This window comes from Penaeus vannamei, chromosome 9, assembly GCF_042767895.1.
Source record: "Penaeus vannamei isolate JL-2024 chromosome 9, ASM4276789v1, whole genome shotgun sequence".
NCBI classification, from domain to species: Eukaryota; Metazoa; Arthropoda; class Malacostraca; order Decapoda; family Penaeidae; genus Penaeus; species Penaeus vannamei.
The window spans coordinates 3313481-3330980 of NC_091557.1; the positions used below are offsets into that span (position 1 = coordinate 3313481).

The window sequence follows — 17500 nt, forward strand, 5'->3', positions numbered from 1 at the left end:
TCATCCGAAACGTCGTTAATCACGCAGTGTTTAATTATGAAAAGCGAACGAATGGTTATGGGATCAGGTGGAGGAGGGGAGGGGGGAGGGGAGGGGGTGGTCAGGGAAGATGGGGAGGAGGGGGTCAGGGAAGGTGGGGAGGAGGAGGTCAGGGAGGAGGGGAAGGTAGGGAGGTAAGGAGGAATAGGAAGGGGGATGCCCCACCCCCCCTTCTCCCTCTCCCTACCCCCCCCCCCTTCCTTGCCTACCTACCTGTCCGCCTCGGGTGTGGACGATCGGTAACCTCTTTATAACGAACATCCACTGTGGTCATATTATTTTTTTTTCCTCTTTTTTTCTCTCTTTTAACCTTGCCTTAACTTCTGTGGATGAGGAGAGGGGGTAGGGGAGGTGAGAGGGGGAGGGGTAGGGAAGGGGTACCGAGGGGGAGGGGGGGAGAGGGTTCTTTTGTGTCTTGTCTCATCAGATACAACTTACCCTCCCCCCCTATCCCCTCCTCCCTCTCTCCCCTCCTTCTCTATCCCCTCTCTCCCCCTCCTTCTCTATCCCCCCTCTCTCCCCCCCTTCCTTCTCTATCCCTCCTCTCTCCCTCTCCTTCTCTATCCTCCCTCTCTCCCCTTCGTACTCTATCCTCCCTCTCTCCCTCCTCTCTACCCCCCAACCTTCCCTTACCCCCCCTCAATCCCCTTCCCTTACACCCCCTTCCCCCATCACCTGCCCCTTTTACCTAGTTATTACCTTTAGGATTATCACACCTTTGGGTCTGATTGGTCGGAGAGTTAATGAAGACACAATTTCATTTTCCATCTATTTTTCTCTCTCTCTCTCACTTTATTTATTTATCTATTTTTATTTTCATTTTTTGGAAAATAGGTTTCTTTCTTTTTTTCTTCTTTTTTGTGTGGAAAATATTTTTTTTCTCTTTTATTATTTATTTATTTATTATTATTATTATTTTTAAATAGGTTTCGAGAGCTCGGATGTACATGTTGGTACACATGCGGTTCTACTATATGAATATAACTGCACACACACACACACATGCATACTTACATGTACGCATATAAACAAAGACAGATCCACAAATAATAAAACAAATACAAACATACATAAACAAATAAATAAACAAACAAAGAACCGCAATTATATACAAATACACAAATAAATAAACACAAAAAATACATAAACAACACAAACTTCTCCATACACGAATCCTACCCCCTCCCCCTCCCTCACCCCCTTTCCCCCTCCCCCCCTTTCACCTCCGACAATCATATCTCCATTTCGCCTTCTCTTCTCTCTCTTTTATCTCCCTTCCCACTTCCCCCTTCTCTCCCTTTCTTCTCCTTAACCGCCCGTTTGAACGAGTACGAATGAGGCTAAATGAAGACGCAACAACGACAACAATAGCCGAAGAATAGGAAGAAGACACGGGATTGGACCTCAAAGCAGCTGCATTTTTGTGACAGCTGCACAAAGGGCCCGCGGGAGTTCACAAAGGTCGGGCGGTCCGGTTGGAGCCTCGAGGACCACCGTCACCTCCTCCTCGAGACGCTAATCCCCTCAAACACACTCCCGAGCGCCTTCTTGGGTGACTTCTTTTTGGGGTACCTTGACTCTAAATCTCTCTCACTCTCTCTCTTTCTTTCTCTTTCTTTCTCTGTCTCTGTCTGTCTCTGTCTCTTTCTTTCTTTCTCTGTCTCTTTCTGTCACTGTCTGTCTCTTTCTCTGTCTCTTTCTCTGTCTCTGTCTCTCTGTCACTGTCTGTCTCTTTCTCTGTCTCTGTCTCTTTCTCTGTCTCTGTCTCTGTCTCTGTCTGTCTGTTTCTCTCTCTCTCTCTCTCTCTCTCTCTCTCTCTCTCTCTCTCTCTCTCTCTCTCTCTCTCTCTCTCTCTCCCTCCTCCTCCCTCCCTCCCTCCGTCCCTCCCTCCCTCCCTCCTTCCCTATCCCCCTCCCCGACTCCCCCTACCCTTCCCCTCTCCTCTCCTACCCCTCTATACCCGTCCTCTTAAGTGGACAATATTGTTGGTGTGAAAAGGTAGAAAAAGGGGATTTGGGGAGGGAGGGGAGGGGGGAGGGAGGGGAGGGGGGAGGGGGAAGGGGGAGGGAAGATATGGGAGGGCAGCCCGACAGGTAGGCAGGGGAGGTGACAACCCGATAGATAGGTAAGGAAAGCCAGCCCGAAAGGTAGTCAGCCCCGACAGACAAGACCCGAGGGAAGCCCGACAGGTAGGCTGGGGGGTAGGGAGGGGGGACAACCCTCACATACACACACGGCCCAACTCCGACAGGTAGCCCGAGAAGGCCAAATCCGACAGGTAGCCCGAGAAGCCCCAACTCCGACAGGTAGCCCGAGAAAGCCCCAACTCCGACAGGTAGCCCGAGAAAACCCAAACCCGACAGGTAGCCCGAGAAGACCCCAACCCCGACAGGTAGCCCGAGAAGCCCCAACTCCAACAGGTAGCCCGAGAAAGCCCCAACTCCGACAGGTAGCCCGAGAAGACCCCCAAACCCGACAGGTGTCCCGCTTGGCCTCCCCCGTCCAGCCGTTGTGGGGTCATTTGTCTCGCTCTTCACTAAGTCCCCCGCTCTCCCCCTTGTGGTTAGGGCTCTCGTCTGGCCTTTGTTGGCGTCGTGTGGAGGTGATGGAGAGATCGGCTGTTAACACCGGCAGCAGTGTGTGTGTGGAGGCGGAAGGGGTGTGAAAAGCCCCTTTTATAATTATCGCGCCACAAGATAAATGGAGAGCGGAAAGGCATTACTGGTTTCATTTTTCGCGGTAGCTTGATACGTGTGCGTTTGTGTGTGTGTGTGCGTGTATGTGTGTGTGTGCGTGCGTGGGTTTGTATGTGAGTGTGTATGTGCATGTGTGTGTGTGTTTGTGTTTGTGGTGTGTATATCTATGTGTGTGTTTGTATGTGAGTGTGTATGTGCATGTGTGTGGGTGTGTTTGTGTTTGTGGTGCGTATATCGATATGTGTGTGTGTTTGTGGTGTGTATATCGATGTGTGTGTGTGTTTGTGTGTGTTTGTGGTGCTTATATGTATGTGTAATTGTGTATGTATACGTCCTGGTGTGCACATGATACCACACACACACACACACGCACACACGTATAAAAACATCTGTCTTTAGAATAATTTAATATTTTCTTTGATGTGCTCTTCTGATTTTTGTGTTTTATTAAATTTATTCTGAAGAGCTCTTCTCTGTGACGCAGCGACCAAAAACAAGCAGAGGAATATGCCAACAATTCATGTAAAAAAGAAAGAAAATGAAAATAATAATATTAATAAAAATATAAGTGAAAAGCTACAAAATGTTAAATACAAGACAGATAGGAATATATTCACTACTGTATTTGATACATCTAAATCATCAGACACATAGTGAAACCATTTCTGAACTAAACCCTCCCTCTCCCTTTCTCCTTCTAGAACCCCCTTCCCTTCTAGAAACAACACCCCCTCCCCTTCGAGAACCCCCTCTTCCCTCTCCCTTTTCCCTTCTAGAACCCCCTTCCCCTCCCTTCCACCCCTCCCCTCCCTTTCCCCTTCCCCTCCTTCTAGAACTCCCCCTTCCCCTCCCCCCTCATTTTCTAGAACCCCCTCCCTCCTTTTACCCCTTCCCTCTCCCCCATGCCTTCGTGAACCTCCTTCCCCCTCCCTTCCACCCCTCCCCTCCCTTCCCCCTCCCTTTCACCCCTCCCTCCCCCTCCCTTCCCCACCTCCCCCCCCTCGCAAGACGCGACACAAGACAGCGACCGACGTGGTGGCAACAACAGTTTTAGTTATAAAAGTTAAATTGACTCGGTTATGTCATTAGTGATGTAGATTAGAGTGTCCTCAGTAACGCTCATGTGATAAGGCGCGCATGATCTAACTGGCAGTGAAAGGCAACGCGCTGCATGGTACAGCTGCATGATGTTTTAATGGTTGCGCTGTGTGTGTCGTGGAGAATGTGGAAGAAATTAGATTTTTTTTTTTTTTTTTTTTTTTTTTGGTGGTGGTGGGGGGGTATTTTTTTTCTTCCTATTCTTTTGTTGGGTGATTTATTATTTTTTTCTTATTCTTTGGTTGGTTTGTTTATCTTTTTTCTCTTATTCTTGTATTGGTTGGATTATGTTTGTGTTTCTTGTTTGTTTTTTTATTTGTTGTATTTGTTTATTTATGGTGGTTAATATATATACTTTTTTATTTGTGATTTCTTTATGTCAGTTATTTTTTTATTTTAATTTTGAGTCATTTATTGGCGTTTTTTTACATTCTTATTGTTGCTGTTTTTTGGTATCATTATTATTATAAGCATTATTATCATTATCATCATTATTTTGGCTGATAAATACCTCCTATTGTTGTAATTTCTCGTGGTGTAGTCTGGTGTATATATATATATACATATATATATATATATATATATATATATATATATATATATATATATATATATATATATATATATATATATATACATATATATATATATATATATATATATATATATATATATATATATATATATATATATATATATATATATATATATATATATATATATATATATATATATATATATATATGTGTGTGTGTGTAAATATCTGTGTGTGTGTACGTGTGTGTGCAGAGATAGATAGATAGACAGAGACACATTGAGACAGATAGATTGATAAATAGATAGAGAGAGAGAGAGAGAGAGAGAGAGAGAGAGAGAGAGAGAGAGAGAGAGAGAGAGAGAGCGAAGAGAGAGAGAGAGAGAGCAAAGAGAGAGAAAGAGAGAAAGAGAAAGAGAAAGAGAGAGAGAGAGAGAGAGAGAGAGAGAGAGAGAGAGAGAGAGAGAGAAAGAGAGAGAGAGAACTCCACACCATCTTCCCCCCCAAAAAAAAAAGAAAAATGAAAAAAAAAAGAAAAACGGGAAATAAATGAAAATAGATATATCCAAAGATACAGCAAACGATAACAGTGTTAATAAAAAGATAAAAATCAGCCCCCGCGTCCTTATCGGATATTCTTATCTTCCGTAATTTGTCGTCTGTTTGTCTGGCGAAGATGGTTGTTATGGTATTTTACTCTCTAGTATTTCTGTAAGGGACTTGGAGAATTTTATTAGTGTATTTATGTTTATCTAATCTTTTTACTGTGTATTTACATGTATTTATTGGTATTTATACGAGTATTTATATGTATTTTCATTTGTATTTGTTTTATTTATATGTATATGTATACACACACATATACATATACATATGTGTGTGTATATGCATATATCTGTGTGTGTATTTGTATGTATATATATATGTGTGTGTGTATCTATATATGTATATATGTGTGTTTGTGTTTGCATTTATATATGTATGTGTGTATGTGTACGTGTGCATTTATGTATGTATGTGTGTGTGTGTGAATGTGTGTGTGTATGTATGTATTTATATATGTATGTGTGTGCTTGTGTGTATATGTGTGCATGTGTGTGTGTGTGTATTTGTATGTATATGTGTGCATGTGTGTGTGTGTGTGCTTGTGTGTATATGTGTGTATCCGTGTGCGTGTGCGTGCGTTTAAATGATTGGTGAATCTATTACTTAGCGAAAACGTCCCATTCTTCCCAAATTGTTCAGGGGTAAAACGATATGGTTGTAGGCTCTCCCGGAGAATCGCCCGCCGTCCCCATAGGCCTACGAGTATGCCTAAAACGTGTATATAGATAGACAGGGGTAGGGGGTAGGGGCTAAGAGGGGGGGGGGAGGTGAGGAGGGAGGGAAGGGACCAGAGGTGGTTGAGAAGGGGGAGGGGGGAAGGGAAGGGAGGGAAGGGAACACGGGGGTAGGGGCTAAGAGGGGGTGAGGAGGGAGGGAGGGAAGGGACCAGAGGTGGTTGAGAAGGGAGGGGAGAAGGGGGGAGGGAGGGAAGGGACCAGAGGTGGTTGAGAAGGGAGGGGAGAGGGGGGGGAGGGGGGGAAGGACCAGGGGGGGGGTTGAGAAGGGAGGGGAGAAGGAGGAGGGAGGGAAGGGACCAGGGAGGGTTGAGAAGGGAGGGAGAGGGGGGGGAGGGAGGGAAGGGACCAGAGGTGGTTGAGAAGGGAGGGAGAAGGGGGGGGAAGGGAGGGAAGGGACCAGAGGTGGTTGAGAAGGAGGGGAGAAGGGGGGGGAGGGAAGGGAAGGGACCAGGGGGGTTAGGAAGGAAGGGGAGAGGTGTGGGGGGGGAGTGGTAGTAAGGAAGGAATTAGGGAAAAGAGGGTGTGATAAAAAGGGTGTGAAGGAAAGGGGGGAAAGCGAGAAAGAAAGAGAGGGAAGAGGGAGAGGAGAGGAGAAAGGGGATGGAAAGAAAAAAGAGAGAGGGGGAAGAAGAGAAAAAAATGAAGCGGGAAGTAGGAGAATGAAAGGAAGAAAGGAAGAGGACAGATTGAAGAGTAGAGAAGAGAAGGAAGGAGAAGAAAGAGAAAAAGAGAAAAAAAGGAGAGCAAAGAAACGAAGAGGAATAAAGAGAAGAAAGAAAGAAAGAAAGTAAAAGGTAAAAAGGCTTAAAAAGTGTAAGGGAGATAAAGGAAGAGAAAGTGTAAAGGAGGTGAAGAGAGAAAGAGGCAAATAGAGGAGAGGGAGAAAGGGGAAGAGAAGGAGAGGGGAGAAGAGGGGAGGAGGACTAGGGGGGAATAATTTAAGCTTTCCGTGGACATGCGTGCGACTTTCTCCCATCAGCGCATGCGTGAGAGACCCTTATGTGCGTGTCTTGGTAGCCGCACATGTGTACGTCTGTGTACGTCTGTGTGCGTGGTGTGTGTGCGTGTATATTGACAGGTAGAGGTGTATGTCATTGTCTCTAGCTATCTTTTTTAATGGGCCATTATGCTTGTGATTATTAATGTCATTATCATTTATTTGTTTTCCTGGGAATGAACTTTGGTGTGTGTGTGTGTGTGTGTGTGTGTGTGTGTGTGTGTGTGTGTGTGTGTGTGTGTGTGTGTGTGTGTGTGTGTGTGTGTGTGTGTGTGTGTGTGTGTGTGTGTGTGTGTCTGTGTGTGTGTGTGCCAATCATTCTTTATCCTTCTTTTAATCTGTGTACACCTCATGTAAGTATTGACTTAAGGTGTATGATTGAGCACATGTGTACGTGTATGCCTTGCGTGTAGACTCCTTTTTGTGTACACTGCCGGCGTGTCCGAAACAGCTGGTGGAATTTTGAAGTTGGCTTGATGTAGCTATGTCACATAAATGTGTTTATTATAGAGCAATTTTTGTGTTCTCTTTTATGTGTTTGTTTGTGCTTTTATATGGGTCTCTTACTCTGTCTGTCTCTGTCTGTCTGTCTGTCTGTCTGTTTATCTCTCTCTCTCTCTCCCTCCCTCTCTCTCTCTCTCTCTCTCTCTCTCTCTCTCTCTCTCTCTCTCTCTCTCTCTCTCTCTCTCTCTCTCTCTCTCTCTCTCTCTCTCTCTCCCTTCCTTTCTTATAAGCTTGTTTGTGTTTGCATTTGCGTGTGTGTGTGCGTGTGTGTGCATATGTATATGTGTATATATGTATATGTATGTGTGTGTGTGAGAGTATGTGAGCTTGTATTTATGTATGTATATATGTGTGCGTGTATGTGCGTGCATGTATGAGTGCGTGCATGTATGAGTGCGTGTATATATATATGTGTGTGTGTGTGCATGAGTGCGTGTGTGCGTGCGTGTGAAGAGAGCCCTGTACCTTGCTTCCGGTCTGATTTATCACCCTGTCGCCAGATGTTTTTCTTACTGTATATTACTTTCATAACGAGCTTAACTTTGTTTCTCTCTCCCTCTCTCTCCTTCTCCCCCCTGTCTCTTTCTTTCTCTTTGATTTTTTGTCTCTCTCTTTCCATCTATTCCTCCTTCCTTTTCTTCTCTTCCTTTCCTTCCTCTCTGTCTTGCTTTCTTTCTCTCTTTCTCTTTCTTTCTTTCTCTCTATCTCTGTCTTGCTTGCTTTCTCTCTTTCTCTTTCTCTCTCTCTCTCTCTCTCTTTCTCTCTCTCTCTCTCGCTCCCTCTCTCTCCTCTTCTCTCTCTCTCTCTCTCTCTCTCTCTCTCTCTCTCTCTCTCTCTCTCTCTCTCTCTCTCTCTCTTTCTCTTTCTCTCTCTCTCTCTCTCTCTCTCTCTCTCTCTCTCTCTCTCTCTCTCTCTCTCTCTCTCTCTCTCTCTCTCTCTCTCTCTCTCTCTCTCTCTCTCTCTCATTCTATATATCTGTCTTTCTATCTATCTTCTTTTGCTGATAAGAAAGCTGAAGAATATGAGGAAACACGAAATCAAAAGAAAATACGCTAAACAAAATAAGGAAACGAAGTTGATGAAAAGGAGTAATTAGTGGCAAAAGAAGAAGAAGAGGAGAGGGAGAAGAAGAAGAAGGAGGAGGAGGAGGAGGAGGAGAAGAAGAAGAAGAAAAAGAAGATGAAATTCAGTAGGAAGAGAAAGAAGAGGAAAAGGATGATGAAAGAGAGAAAAAAAAACAAGAAAAACAAGAAAAACAACAAGACACGAAAGACAGACAAACCAAGAAAAACAATAAAATAACAAAAAAGGAGACGAAGGAAGGGGAAAAAAGGGAAAAAAGAGGAAAAGGGGAATTTTATGCCTTAGACTGAGTCGGCTTCTCCATCCGGGATCCTGCGTTTTATAGCAGCCATTAATTGTCTCTAAGAATTATCTCTTTATTTATAAATATGTCTGTCTCTCTTTCTTTATTCTCTTGTGTTTTCTTGACTTTGTCTTTTTTGTGTCTGTTTGTTTGTCTGTCTGCTTGTCGATGTCTGTTTGTTTGTCTTTGTATCTGTCTATCTGTTTGTCTATCTGTCTATTTATCTTCTCTTATTTCTTCTTGTAATTTTCGTATTTATTCTTCCTCTACTTCTTTTCGTCTCTCTCTCTCTCTCTCTCTCTCTCTCTCTCTCTCTCTCTCTCTCTCTCTCTCTCTCTCTCTCTCTCTCTCTCTCTCTCTCTCTCTCTCTCCCCACCTCGCTCCGAATAAAGTCATGTTTCATTTTGTTTTATCGGAACCACCCCCCCCCATTTCTCCCCCTTCTCCCCTCTCCCCCTACCCTCCTCCCTCCCCCTCTCACCTCCACCCCCCCCTTTTTTGTGTGTGGGTTTTCTGGCTGTGTTATCTTTTATGCCCGACCTTATGTTCTGGGAAATCGATCACCAGAGGAGAGATATCAAATGAGGGAGAGGGGAAGAGAGGGGAAGAGAGGGGGAGAAAGGGAAGAGAGGGGGAGAAAGGGAAAGAGAGGGGGAGAGGGGGGAGAGAGAGGGAGAAAGTGAGAGAGAGGGGGAGAGAAGGATAGAGAGGGGAAGAGAGAGGGTGAGAGGAGAAGAGAGGGAAAGAGAAGGGGAAGAAAGAGAGAGGGGGAGAGAGGGGGAGAAAGGGGAAGAAAGAGAGAGAGGGGAGAAAGTGAAAGAGAGGGGAAGAGAGGGGAAGAAAGGGAGAGAAAGGATGAGGGGGAAGGAAGAATTGGAGGGTGAAGGGAAGTCGAAAAGGAAGGAAAAATATAGGTAGATAGATTGGTTGATAAGGAGGTAGGTAGTTAGACAGAGAGATAGATAGATAGATAAACAGATACACTAATTGTCTGATTGATAAGTAATAGTCTTGTCTTATTTATTGCTGTAACTTGTTATTCTTAATATCATTATGATCGCTAACCAAAATTATTATCGTTATCATTGCAGATATTATCATTATTGTTATCATTACAGTCATAATCATTATCATCACCAATAGATCACCATTGTTGCTGTCTGGCTGAAGATAATATCACTATCACGTGTAACCGTATGTGAAAATATTTCTGGAGCCAAATTTCTAGGTTTCCGGGGAGAAAATGTGTATTTTATCCGGCACAATTTTCCATGGCCACCTCCTCCTATCCTCCTCCTCCTCCTCCTCCTATCCTCCCTACCTCTCCCCTACCCCTAAACCTTTAAGCCCCCCTCCCCTTCCCCCCTTCACCTCCCCCCCCTCCTCATCTCACTCCCAGAGGCCTTGCTAGAGGCGCTCGTTTTCTGTGGATCTAAAGACTACAAGGAGGAAGGGGGGTCTTTTGTAAAAATGAAAACGGGCGCACATGTGGAATTGTTTTGCATTTTCTCTTTTCTCTTCCCTTTTTTTTTTCTCCTCTCCGTCTATCGAATAAGAAGCCGCGTCTAGTTAATATTATAATGATACTATTACTATTGTAATCGTATATATATATATTTTTTATTCCCTTCTTCGAAGTCTAGACCACAAGCGCTCCGAGTTCGCAAACTTATATATATACATACCTTCTTTAAAACCATTTTCTTTGAATGTCTTTTCATCGGCTGTCTTTTTTTTCGAGGAAGTCTTTACGTCAGCATATGGGAACGATTTGATCGAGCAAGTGCAGACAAACTCCGATTTCAGATTTTCGGAAAAAAAACTTTTTGGCGATGGGGGGTTCTTGTTATTCATGTTGTTGTTGTCGTTGTTGTTGTTGTTGTTGTTGTTGTTCTTGTTATTCATGTTGTTGTTGTTGTTCTTGTTATTCATGTTGTTGTTGTTGTTCTTGTTATTCATGTTGTTGGTGTTGTTCTTGTTATTCATGTTGTTGTTGTTGGTCTTGTTATTCATGTTGTTGGTGTTGTTGTTGTTGTTGTTGTTGTTGTTGTTGTTGTTGTTGGTGTTGTTGTTGTTTGTTGGTGGAGGTGGTGCTGTCTCTTTGTTATTACTTTGTTGTTGTTATTATGGAAGTCATCATCAATATTATCTTTATTATCATTGTTGTTATTATTATCATTGTTATTATCATCATAGCTGCTATTTTGTTCACCGCCATCTTTGTTATAGTTCTTGTTATTGTCATTATTAATTATTATTATTATTATTATTATTATTATTATTATTATTATTATTATTATTATTATTATTATTATTATTATTATTATTATTATTATTATTATTGGTATTATCATTATCATTATTATTATTATTATCATTATTATTATTATTATTATTATTATTATTATTATTATTATCATTATTATTGTTATTACTCTTATTATTGTTATTATTATTATTATTACTGTTATTATTATTACTCTTATTATTATTATTATTGTTATTATTATTATTATTATTATTATTATCATTATTATTATTATTGTTATTATCATTATCATCATTATTGTCGTCATCATTGTTCCTGTTATTGATATTGTTGTTATTATTGTTTATGTAATAGTTGTTGCTGTTATTATATCATTAGTTTTATTGCTATTATTGTTTTTGTTGTTGTTTTTAATATTGCTATCATTGTTGTGTTTTCTTATACGGGTCTTTCTCTATATAACGAATTCATACGGGTCGTTTTCTAACGTATATATGTATGGAAACGTATATACGCTTGATTGTGCATAAATACGGATATTTCTCTAACGTATATATGTATGTAAAGGTATATGTCTTTCCTTGTACATGTATACGGGTATCTCTCTCTAACGTATATATGTATGGAAACGTATATGCTTTTTATTGTTCATTTATACGGGACTCTCTCTATATAACGAACATATGTATGTAAACGTATCTTTGCTTGCTTGTGCATTTATACGGGTATCTCTCTATATAACGAACATATGTATGTAAACGTATATGATTTTGATTGGTCATTTATACGGGACTCTCTCTATGTAACGAACATATGTATGTAAACGTATCTCTGCTTGCTTGTGCATTCATACGAGTCTCTCTATATAACTCATATATATATTTGTAAATGTACAATGCCTATTCTGAGGTTTCTTAGGCCTATCTTCATCAATGCATTATTTTCCCCCCTCTTCAATTTCAATCTTGGGGAATCAATAACAGATTTTCTTTAGAATTCAACGCAAAGAGTAAATAAAGAAGGGAGAGAGAGAGATAGATAGATAGATAGAGAGGGAGGGAGAGAGAGAGAAAGGGAGGGAGGGAGAGAGAGGGAGAGGGAGATGGAGAGAGGGAGGGAGGGAGGAGGGAGAGAGAGAAAGAGAGAGAGAGAGAGAGAGAGAAAGAGTGTGAGAGAGAGGGAGAGAGAGAGAGAGAGAGAGAGAGAGAGAGAGAGAGAGAGAGAGAGAGAGAGAGAGAGAAAGAGAGAGAGAAAGAGAGAGAGAGAAAGAGAGAGAGAGAGAGAGAGATCCAGCCATTCAGACACAATCAAATTGTCCAAGATAAAAAAAAGAGCGATAAACAAATCGATAGATAAAAAATACAAACACAGATACTGATACGGATACGAATATAGATATAGCCATTGCATACGGAAGGTCACGTGACAGGGGGCTATGTCAACCAACGAAAAACACGTACATATATACACATCTTTGTCTCTGCCCCTGACTCTGCTTATCTTTTATTACTCTATCATATCCCGGCTCTATCTTCCTCTATTTTATGCGTTTACGGCAATGGGACCCTTCCCCCCCTTCCCCCCTTCCCCCTCTCCCCCACCCATCCCCTCACCCCCTCCCCCTCCCCCGCAATTTCCCGTAAAAATAGAAAAAAAGAGGAAAAAAAAACAAAAGGGAGCCATCACGGTTTTATTCTTACGATCAGAAAACAAAAGAATGGGAGATGAAGTCATAGAATCTGATTAGTTATTCCGAGTAAATACAAGCAAGACAAATAACAAAGACAATCCTTTCTCCCCCCCCCTCTCTCCCTCTCTCTCCCATCTCCCCCTCTCTCTTCCCCCTCTCTCCCTCCTTCCCCTCTCTCCCCCGTCCTTCCTTCCCCTCTCTCTTCTCCCCTCCTTCCCTCCTCCTCCTCCTCCTTCCCTCCTCCCTCCTCCTCCCCTCTCCTTCCCTCCTCCCTCTCTCTTCTCCCCCTCTCCCTTCACTTCCCTCCTCCTCTCCTTCCCTCCTCCCCCACTCTCTTCTCCCCTCCTTCCCTCCTCCTCCCCTCCTCCCCCCCCCCTTCTCCCTCTTTCTCCCTCCCGTCCAATGTGAGCGATCTGCAGTGTTGCCGTCTCGTAGGGTGATGCGATGAAGACATTTCAAGGGAATATAACCTTTACAGACCGCTTTTGCCCCCGCGATAATGCTTAGGTTTTCGAGGCAGAGACTTCAATGTAGTCAGCGTATGTTACAGATATTTCTGTATCAAGAAAGTATTGGAAAAGAGGACAGAGACGTTAGTAAATGAAGAAGAAGAAGGAGAAGAAGAAGAAGAAGAAATAGAAAGGGGGTTCTGCATAGGCAGTTCTCTCTCTCTCTCTCTCTCTCTCTCTCTCTCTCTCTCTCTCTCTCTCTCTCTCTCTCTCTCTCTCTCTCTCTCTCTCTCTCTCTCTCCCTACCTCTCTCTCTCCATCCCTCCGTTCCCCTCTCCTCCTCTCCCCTCCTCCCCTCCTCCTTGTCCTTACCCTCTTTTTCTCCCCTCTTTTCTTTCCGATTTTGGTAATACTGCAGCTGTGCATCGAGTAATCCTGCCGCACGTTTCCAATCTAAACTTTCGACCAATCGGCGTTCTATTCTGTTGGCTCTAGAATGAGGGGGGGGGGGGAGGGGGAGGAGGGAGGAGGGGAAGGAGGGGAAGGAGGGGAAGGAGGGGAGAGGAGGAGGGGAGGTGCATGTTGTGGCGGGAGGCGGTAGCTCTGTCCTCCCTCTCTCTCTCTTTCTCTCTCTCTATCTGTCTCCTCTCTCTCTCTAAATCTCTCTCTCTCTCTCTCTCTCTCTCTCTCTCTCTCTCTCTCTCTCTCTCTCTCTCTCTCTCTCTCTCTCTCTCTCTCTCTCTCTCTCTCTCTCTCTCTCTCTCTCTCTCCCCCTCTCTCTCTCCTGCTCGCTCGCTCTCCCATCTTCCCATTCTCATTCTCCCTCCTCCTCCTCCTCCTCCTCCTCCTCCTCCTCCTCCTCCTCCTCCTCCTCCTCCTCCTCCTCCTCCTCCTCCTCCTCCTCCTCCTCCTCCTCCTTCCCGGTCCTAACCCCTCGTATCCCTCTCCTTCCACCCCTCCTCCTCTCTATCCCTCTCCCGGGTGGTCTGTTCTCCCTCCTCCCCTCTCTCACTCTCTCTCTCTCTCTCCATCTCCCCTCGCTGCAGCCAGGACTCCGCCCACTGCTTTATCCCCTCCCCTCTCCCTCTCTCGCCCCCCCCCCTCTCCCATCTCTCGCCTCACCCCTCCTCTCCCCTCTCTCGCCCGCCCCCCTCCCTCTCTCGCCCCTCCCCCCTCTCTCTCTTCTCCATCTAAACTCCTCTCTTCCCAGTCGGCTTTTCCCTCTTTGCGCTCTTCTCTTTTTCTGTATTTCTCTTATTCTTTTGTCGGTTTTTTGGTTTTGTATTTTTTTTTTCGTTACCGTTTCTTTGGTGTTTCTCTTTTTCTCTCTCTCTCTTTCTTTTTCTCTATTTCTCTGTCTCTTTCTTTCTCTTTCTCTCTCTCTCTCTCTCTCTTTCTTCTCTCTCTCTCTCTCTCTCTCTCTCTCTCTCTCTCTCTCTCTCTCTCTCTCTCTCTCTCTCTCTCTCTCTCTCTCTCTCTCTCTCTCTCTCTCCTACCCTCCCTTCCCCTCTTTCTCTCTCTCTCTCTCTCTCCTTCTCTCTTCTTCTTCTTCTCTTTCTTTCTTTCTTCTTTTTCTTCTTCTTCCTGCTCCCCCTCCTCCTCCTCCTCCTCCTTCAGTACTTCTCTTAGACGCTAAATATTCTTTCTCGAACTAGGTGCTTTGTCCTCCCCCCTCCCCCAACACCCTGGCTGTCTCCCCCCCAACACCCTGGCTCTCTCCCCCTCCCCCCTCCCAGCTGCCTTGGACCCTGAAGTGCTGTTGAATTTTAAAGACAGGAGGGGGGGGGGGAGGGAGGGAGGGAAAGGGGGGAGGGGGAGAACACCATCCCTTGGAGAACCCTTTCCATCCTCTCACTTCCTCCCCTCTTTCTCTCTCCTTTCCTTTTCCCTTAATCCTCTCCTCTCTCACCTCTCTTTACTTTCCTCTCCTCTCAATCCCTCTACCTCTCCTTTCTTTCCTCTTTCCCTCTTCTCCCTCTCACCCTCTTTCCCTCTCCCCCTCTCCCTCTCACCCCTCTCTTTACTTTTCTCTCCCCTCAATCCCTTCACCTCTCTTCTCCCTTCTTCCCTCTCTTCCTCTCTCCCTCTCTCCCTCTCTCCCTCCTTACCTCTCTCCCTCTACCCCTCCCTCCCCCCCCCTTCTCCTTTGGGTATAAGGATCACATCAAACGCGGTTTAATATTCATGTTTATGATCCATTGATGATAATGATGATGTATATATATATATATATATATATATATATATATATATATATATATATATATATATATATGTATACACACACACACATATATATATATATATATATATATATATATATATATATATATATATATATATATATATATATATATATATATATATATATATATCGTAATCTTTGTTTGTTTGGTGTTTGCTTAATGGCATTGTGATAATGATGATTAGGGTGGTAATGACTAAGCTGATGGTAATGACAATTGTGATGATGTTTATTGTAATGGTGATGATTGTGATATGGTGATGACGGTAATAATGGAAAGAACGAGAGATGGTGATGATGGTAGATGATGGTGATGATAGTGTTGGTGGTGATGAGAAGATAGTCATAATGGTGGTAGTGATGAGGATGGTGATAGTAACGATAGAATGGTAATTGTAATGGTAATCATTTTCATGATAATAGGTATTGTGATGATAATGATTATAACAATAATGATAATGATGGTGATGATGATTATGGGGATGAAAATTATAATTTTGGTAATGATTATAATGATGATGTTAATTCAAAAAGATAATGATGATAATAGTAATACTAACAATAAAAATGATATTAATTAATAATGATAATAATGATAATAATAATAGTAATAATAGTGATAATAATAATCATGATAATAATAATGGTAATGATAATAATAATAATGATAATAATTGAAATAATAATAATGATTATGATGATAACAATTATGATAATAGGTAATAATGATGATAATCACACAATAAATCAAAATAAATGCAACAGTAATGACAGCAATATAGACATTCAGCATAATTAAAAATTCATCCCAAGCTATTGTGTTGATTTAGACAACAATAGAAGATAATATATGCGTCTCAGACTCCAATACACATTATGAATAGGAGAAAGAGAGAGAGAGAAAAGAAAATGGTGCTAATTATTCCTTTTCTTTGTTGCAGATTGTGATGTTTCGACTTTTAAGAAAGAAAATGTGGATAAGGAAAGAGAGAGAGAAGGAGGAAAGGAGAGAAGAAGTGGAAAAATGAAAAGAAAATTCGAGATGGAGGCACGTTGTTCAAGACGGTAAGTTTTTATTATCATTAATATTATTGTTTTTTTTCTATTATTAAGATTAGAAATATACATATATATATATATATATATATATATATATATATATATATATATATATATACATACATATATATATATATATATATATATATATATATATATATATATGTATATATATATATATATATATATATATATATATATATATATATATATATATATATATATATATATATATATATATATATATATATATATATATATATATATATGTATATATATATATATATATATACATATATATATATATATATATATATATATATATATATATATATATATATATATATATATATATATATATATATATATATATATATATATATATATATATATATATATATATATATATATATGTATATATATACATATATATATATATATATATATATATATATATATATATATATGTATATATATATATATATATATATATATATATATATATATATATATATATATATATATATATGTATATATGTATATATATATATATATATATATATATATATATATATATATATATATATATATGTATATATATATATATATATATATATATATATATATATATATATATATATATATATATATATATATATATATATATATATATATATATAAAGAGAGGGAGAGAGTGAGAGAGAGACGTACACATAAACAACAATATAAACAACAAAAGTTGCAGTCTACTCCGCAGACAAAGACACTGAACCAAAATACGGTAGACGGACACACACACACACACACACATACACACTCACACACACACACACACACACAAACAAACAAACAAATAAGAACAAACAAACTAGCATAAAAAGGTAGAACAGTAACAAAACAGTAACAGAACCATAACCAAAAATCGACCCAATCCTGGGGGTCACCATATCTCCTCTCCCCTAACGTCAACCATCTCCCCTTTTAACCCCCCCTTCTTCCACCCCCCACCCCCCGTCTTCCCCATTTCTATCCACCCCCTTACATTCTCCCCTGCAATACCCCCTCCCGTATTCACACCCCCCTCCCCCCCTAACGTCACCCATCTCCCCTTTTCCTTCTTCCATCCCCCTTTTTCCCCATTTCTCTCCCCCTTACATTCTCTCCCCCTATTCACCCCTCCCTCACCCCCTATCCTCCCCCTCCTTACATT

The 17500-nt window shown here is 41.5% G+C and overlaps 1 protein-coding gene across 1 annotated transcript in view; it reads left to right on the forward strand.

Annotated features, from left to right (window-relative positions):
* The window catches only part of LOC138862758 (uncharacterized), a 64447-nt gene that overhangs the window by 22312 nt on the left and 24635 nt on the right, over positions 1 to 17500 (forward strand). The window contains exon 7 of the mRNA XM_070125936.1: positions 16173 to 16296. Within this exon, the coding sequence (XP_069982037.1) occupies positions 16173 to 16296 (124 nt within the window). The remainder of the gene's footprint in view (positions 1 to 16172; positions 16297 to 17500) is intronic.